Genomic DNA, 7,091 nt, shown 5'->3' with positions numbered 1-7,091 from the left:
ATAATTGACCCATAACACTGTTTAAGTTTAAGGTGTGCAACTTGTTAATTTGATACATTTGTATATTGCAAAATGATTACCACCTAGGATTAGCTCACACCTCTATCGTGTCACATGATTATCATTTCTTTTTTTGTGGTGGAAATAATTTATACTTAGCCTCTTAGCAACTTTGAATTTATAATACAGTCCTGTTGTCTATCATCACCTTGCTGTGCTTTAGATCTCTTGGTTATTTACCTACGGGTTGCAAGTTTGTACCTTAAATAACATCTTCCAGATGCCTTTACCCATTAGCCCCTGTTAACCATTATTCTACTCTGTTTTTACGACTTCTGCTTTTTTTAATTAAAAAAATTTTAAAGACTTTATTTATTTGTCAGAGAGAGAGAGTGAAGTGGAAGGGGGATTGCCGGGCAGCAGGCCAAGGGGGAAGTAGATTCCCGGCTGAGCAGGGAGCATGATATGGGGCTGGATCCCAGGATCCTGGGATCATGACCTGAGCTGAAGGCAGCCGCCCAAAGACTGAGCCACCCAGGAGCCCCTCACCTGCAAATTATTTCTAAATACATGTACCAGATTGCCTTAACTGAATGCAGATCAATGCATGAATTTAATAATTGCAATTTTAAAAAGAAAATGCAAAATTAGAAGGGTTGTTAAGGGTCCTAGGCTGATGAAGATCTAGATCCGGCTGGTCTGATGGGCAGGCAGGAAGAGAGGAGAGCAGAGTTTGGAAAGGGACACGTGGAGCAAGGTATGGAAGGAAGAAGATGTTTGGACTCATATTGGAAAGGGGGGGGTGAAGGGAGGAGCTGAGCAGAGATATGCTTATTTATTTAACTTCTATTTAGTTCATTTCTCTTCCTGGTATTTCTCTCATCTGCCTATTCCTCCTTGGATACTGTGCTCAAGAAACCATCCTCTGGGGACTCTTAGATTTAACGGAACAATTTTTGAGGGTTTTTAGGAGCCCAGACTTAAAAGCGTTTTGCCTATCTTTTACATTTCATTTCCTTCTTTTAGCCCTGGGAGGTGGGGAATGTTACTCCCAGGCTGCTTATGGGGTGAGGAGAAGTTAAGGAACTTGCTCCGGATCACTCCACTGGCAGGTGGTGACCGGACCCAAGCTCTGGCATACCAGTGCCTGGCATGCAACCACGCAGCGGTCCTTGCGGGACTCCGCTCCCCTGGCCCGGTCCCCGGGAAGAACCCCTACAGATTCCGGGTGGCCAGCCGCACCTGGCGTCTCACAAGGGTCCGCAGAGCCGCAGGACTGAAGAGCACCTCCCCCAGGGCAGGAAACTGCGGAGGCAGCGAGGTGCTGGGGTTCCGCGACCCCGCCCTGAGGAGCCTGGCAGGTTCCTAGCGACAAGCTAAGCCCCGCTGCCATCTCCAGGGTGCGTTTACACAGAGCAAATCTCTCTATCGAGAGAGCCTTTTTAATTCTCATCGCGGCCCTGCAAAAGGGGTTATTTTTGGTCCCATTTTCCAGACGGAGAAAAGCGAGGTTTCGCCTCCCCGACAGTCACAGCGTGCGGCAGGTGGTGGAGCTGTGCCCCAAAGATAATAAAATCGGCACGGATTTCGTCATTATTATGCAAAGCCGGCGGGGAGGCTCTCCGACCCTCCCTCGCCGGAGCCCATCTGTCTCCGTGCACCGCCCCCGGGGCTCAGAAGGCGAAGGCGAGCAGGAGTGGGTGGAGACGCGTCCCCCAGCCGCTTGCCTGGGCCGTATCCCCACGCCTTGCCAGCCAGCGCCCCCGAGGCCAACCTCCCAAGGCTTAAAAAAGACCACGGCCTCCCCAGCACTCCTCCCGCCCGCCCGCTGCCCCCCGGGAGCTGCATTAATATTAATCCCGATGAATAATTGAAGGCCAGAGATTTATTCGGGCCGCGGCGGGGGAGGGCGCGCAGCTGGGTTCGGCTGGGCCCGGCACCCGGGACGCGGGAGGATGGGGTGGGTGTGTCGCCCGTGAGGGTGAGCGTGCGGGTGAGCGCGGCGCCGCAGCGAGTGTGCCAGGGAGCGAGGGGGAGCGCCGGGGGCTGCTCCAGCGAGGCGAGGACGGAGGGGCATCCCAGGTCTCCGGGCTCCGGCCTGCGCTTCGCCCGGCGCGGGGTGACCCGGGGCCACGATGGCTTGAGGGGGAACAATAGCGACTCCTTAGATCCTGGGCTCCTGCCACCGGCTGCCCAGGCCTTCCCGGCGACCAGCGGGGCCTCCTTTCTTATTTGGCTAATTTATGGCGAGAGGCCTGGGGGGCGGGGTGGGGTGGTGGGGGAGGCACAGCCGAGGGGGGACCGCGTCTGGGGACGGGGGGCGAGGGGGCGGCAGTTATAGGAGTCTCCCGAGGCGGCGGCGCGGGTGATGTCAGCTCTCGACGAAAATAGAGAGGGATCGCCTGCAAATCCCCAGCTGCGGCGGGGCTAAATCTCGCAATCCCTCCCCCGCGGCGCCGAGCCAGGGCTCAGCGGCCGCCACCGCCTCCCCCGGCGCGCACACACCGGCACACGCGCGCACGCACGCACACACTCCCCTGCACACCCGCGGCACACCCCCTCCCCGACTTCCCCCGCCGCCCTCCTCCAGCCCGCGCTCGGCCCCTCGCCGCGCCTCGAGCCCCGCGGCACAGGCAGGTGGCGGCGGCCCGGCGGCCCGGGGGCGGCGCTGGCTCGGGGAAGCCACCCCCAGCCCCACGAGCGCCCCGCCGAGCGCCGCCGAGGCGGGACGCGGGCGGAGAAGAGTCGAGCCGCTGCTTAGCGCCCGCCGGAGCCGCCCGCGCGGGCTGAGGCGCTAAAGGGCTTACCCGCGAGGGGGGTGGGAGGCGGGGAGACGCTCCCCCTTAAATAGCGCGCTCCGCCACTCGCCGGCGCTCACGCCGCACCCGCTCGCCCCGCTCGCCCCGCGCCCGCCGCCGCCGCCGCCGCCGGACCGCGCCGGACCGCGCCGAAGAGGAGGGGGCGTTCCCAGACCATGGCATCCACGGAAGGGTGAGGGGACTCTTCTGCGGACCCGTGGGGGAGCGGGCGCGCGCGGGGGGTGGCCCCTCATCCGGGACGGGGACGCGGCGCCCGGCCTTGGTGGCTCGGCTCGGGGTGCGGGACAGTGGGGAGGGGATGGGTTTTCCTCGGCAAAGCTAGCTGCTTAACCCCTTGGAGCTGCGGGGGACAGACGACGGTTTTATTTGATTTAAAAGGGTACGGTGGAGGTGTGAAGAAGAGTCCAACGAGAAAACCCTCTTGAGGGTACATTGCTCGGGGGAGCAGCGCTTGGAGCGAGGCGCGGGGTGGAAGGTGGGGACCGGCCAGGAATGAATGAGCCGGGACCGGGACCGGGGCGGGGCGAGGACCCGCGCGCGCGGCCTTGAATGTCAGCTTTGTAGAGTCGCGGAGTAGATGCCCGGCCTGCACAAATCGCACCTTGTTCTTGGATGGCGGAATCTCCCTGGGCCGCTCTAAGGAAGAGTGGAAGAGATCTGGGTACTTCCCGGGAAGAGGCGGGAAAAGAAGTGATTTGGGGCAGGGACAAGAGTCCCCAGATGCTAGCGGGTGAAGCGCAGGCTTCCCCATTCTGCCTGGGGCGGCGGAGTCCTCTTCTGCCTCGTGTGGCAGCAGTCCGACTGAGAATGTTCCCAGAGGGAGTGACAGCTGCCTTTATCAAGAGGGAGATGGGCAAGGGGCAAAAAGATCCTTTGAGTACTCACCCCTCAAAGAAAGGGTCCAGAACAACGTCCCTGGATCAGTATCTCCCAGGAAAGTTTTCTGGCTTGGTAGAACCCGAAGTAGGGACAAAAGGACAGGTTGGGGAGGTCAGCTCTGGTTAGTTAACGATATTGCACTGGCTGCTTGCAAGAGATCACTGGATCCAAGCCGGCGGTTGGGGTGTGGGGTGGGGGGGAGCAGCTCCTCTGGGCACGGGTGAATAATCCTTGGTCCCGGTCCTTTCCATAATTTCTCTCTAATAAATTTTACTAATGCCCCAGGCTTGATTTTGGGTAAAGGCTCTCTAAATAGGAGTAAAGTCCTGGTTCCAAAGTCAGATCTTTAGATTCCAACCTCCAAGCAAAGGAAGGTATTTGCAAAACCATCTCCCTGTGTTCAGGAGAAGGAACTCATCCCTCTCTGTCCCCGGGAGTCCCTCTGATGGAGTCTGGCACCTTGTGGTAGCGTGATATTTCTTCTCTCTTTTTATTCTAACATTTCAGCGGTGTGGAATTTTTTTTTTTTTTTTGGATGGTTATTTCTCCAAAAAAAGATACTCCAGAAAGACACGTGTGTACAGAGAAGGTGGTACATTGTGCTAAAACAAGGATCTAGAATTAAATATTAAGAACCCATATGGCTCAACCTCAGAGCCTTTCCCTGCTGATTCAGTCTTTCATATTAGAGAAGACATAAAGGCATTTCTGGCTGCCTTCGTGGCCCTTCTAGACTTACCCCTGTGTGTAAAGACTAGGTTCAAAAACATCTGTGAAAGAGGTGGAGAATGGTCATCTTTCAAATATTGTACCCAACTCACCCCTTTTTTTGATAGCCGGATGGGGAAAGGAAAGGTTAAGGCAATAACAAAGACCCCCAGAGGTGTGTATCTCACCTCTGCCCTAAATAAGAGCTGTGAAATGATGTGACATTAAATAAAGAGCAGAAGTGATTTTCAGTATTTTTAAGATTCACACTCAATTAATGCCGTATCTGTGCACTGTGCATAGTTAAGAAAAGATGCCCCCCCAAAAGAACCCCTTATATTTAGGAGATGAAAGAACTGAAAAAAATGGAAAGGCTGAGAAACATATAGCAATTGATTGAGGAGTAATTGAGGAGCAGGTGACATTTTCAGAAGCCCTGGTCTTTCTCAGTCTCTTCTGTTCCTCCATCTTTTCTTCAAGGAACAGGTACCAAGTACTCGGGTCGACCTCACGTGGAAGGCACTCTACAGGGATACAAACACATAAGTGGTCCGAGAGCTGGCTTTTAGAGGGTCGGCTCCAATCGATGACTTTGATTAGTAAATTGTTCCTGTGGTTTGGTGAGATTCTCTTGCCTCTTCTGACATCTTTGATTAATGTGCCTAAAAACAGAAGTTCATGGAGAATCCTCAGGCCAGTTGCCTTTGTTGGCTTTTGCTTTATACCAAGGCTGAAGATGTTGCTTTGAAACACATTGCTGAGAAGGAAGCAAAAATAGCAAAACAGTTATATGCTTTCGGTACCTGTATTTTCAGTAAAACTCTGATCGAGAATGAGACATGAGAGTATGGTAAACTGGCCATTCTGGTTACCATTCCTTTGGTGATACGGTTACTTGTCAATTACATATACCAATTACCAATTAGAAGCAATAGTGACATCTCATGTTTGTTCAGCACCCACTTGCAAATCTCATTTGTGTATATCATCACATTTGATTCTTCCAATGTCTGTGAAGTAGCTGGTCCAGGGAAAATGGACTTTAAGAATACAGGGATATAGAATGTAATGTCATCTTTCCAGGAAGATTCCAGGGCTTGGCAGAACTTTGGGGTTATCACCTGGAAATGTCAGTTATCATTGATGAGTGTACTAGACATGTCTAACGGAGAAGATTACTGGCTTTCTCTCAAACCTTTGGCATATACACCCTGCAAATTGCCTTTTGGAATATTCTTGGTATCAGCCTCTGCACTCAGTCTTTGGTTTGCAAAGTATACTCAAAAGCTGCTTTGGTTATTTGAGGTTTCTGATTATTTGGAACTGGGATTATTAATATCCAGTTTCCATAAAAGTTAACAGTGGACTCTTTGGTAGTTCCCAGGCCCCAAGAGGTATTTTCTTGTAAAGCAACATCTAATTTGATAGTTGAGTACCCCCACCACCCACTGGTTCCCCAGACATAGCTTGAGTTATGGTTTTAGGTCCCTGACCCAAATTGGAAAGCGATTATACGTAGTTGGTGGCAGACAAGCTTGGGTCAATTATGGACTGAGTTATACTGGAGCGCCTAGATGTTTGGGAGGTGGACATTTTAGAAATACGTTCTGGGGGGGATGAAAGAGTGCTGAATCTCCACGTTTGTCAGGAACCCGCAGCGATCTGTCTTCTGATCAGTTCCCAGGAGCCAAGGGGTCAGGGCGAAAGCCAACCACGAGGGCTCGGGTTTCAGTTTGACTAAGGAAGCAAATGAAACAGAAAACTGCTGACAGCAGAAAAACCCTGGCAAGGGAACCCTCTGGATTTATTATTTCAAGCAAATAAAAGCAAAACAATGATTGCCATCTCCCTCCTCCCCTGGGGAACGAGGTTGAGGTCAGTGGGAGGAAGAGCTTTCGGACTGGACTTATTGGAAAACCAGTGGAAGGCATGGGTTTCGGGTCCAAAGGGGTTTGCGTATAGCATGCCTCCGGCTTTGGTGCCGTTTTCATTTCTCATTTTGAAGAACATAAAAATCAGCCTCCTTGGGTAAAAGAGATAATAACGGAATTATGAAAAAGCCATTTCGTGTGTATTGAGACAGCCTCTTGTGAGTGACTGGAAGCTCAATTCTAACAAGAAACAATTTCCAAGTCCAAATGAAACTGGATTTCCACCAAATGAAGCGGAAGAGCCAGGCTGTTAAACAACCAAAAGACAGGTCTGCCCATCAGTATCAACGGCCCCTTCTTGTGCTCTTTTATATAACACGATTAGGTGCCGTCTCCTTTCGGTTCAAATTTAAGGAGATTGTCAGACGCGGAAAAGTTGCCTAAGAGGTAGTGCTTCGGTTGCAGAAACCAGCAATATTTAACAGCTCTGAGTGAAATTTTTGGGTCATTGTGCCATAAATCCTGGAGATCCCAGATTGCAAAGCTTTTCTCTGTTTGAGGCTCGACACAGGTTGATTTCAGTGTAAATTCCCCCTCTCCACCCTCCTCTATGACTGTCTGACCAATACCCAGATGTCTGGTTTTCCCCCATTTAAAGGCAAACTAAACAGTTTTCCATGCTGATTTTCCCCCCCAGGGACTGGCTAGCGTCTCAGAACTGAATCTACTCTTCGTTTCAATGACCTACGGTGATTATTTTAATCAAATAAGACACCAATAATTTAAAACCTTCTAGCAATAGCAGACAGGAGAA

At 52.2% G+C, this 7,091-nt stretch overlaps 1 protein-coding gene across 2 annotated transcripts in view; it reads left to right on the top strand.

Moving 5' to 3' along the window:
- The first annotated feature begins 1,941 nt into the window (after positions 1–1,941).
- Positions 1,942–7,091, top strand: part of SLC1A2 (solute carrier family 1 member 2) — a 145,564-nt gene continuing 140,414 nt past the window's right edge. The window contains exon 1 of one of the 2 annotated variants that reach the window (XM_032358511.1): positions 1,942–1,960. In XM_032358511.1, the coding sequence (XP_032214402.1) occupies positions 1,956–1,960 (5 nt within the window). In that variant the 5' untranslated portion in view covers positions 1,942–1,955. Of the gene's footprint in view, positions 1,961–2,342; positions 2,992–7,091 lie in introns of those variants that run through there. The other variant, XM_032358510.1, reaches the window with a different exon arrangement.

The sequence above is a fragment of the Mustela erminea genome, chromosome 9 (genome assembly GCF_009829155.1).
Source record: "Mustela erminea isolate mMusErm1 chromosome 9, mMusErm1.Pri, whole genome shotgun sequence".
Lineage (NCBI taxonomy): Eukaryota > Metazoa > Chordata > Mammalia > Carnivora > Mustelidae > Mustela > Mustela erminea.
This window is presented reverse-complemented; position numbering and strand designations above follow the sequence as displayed.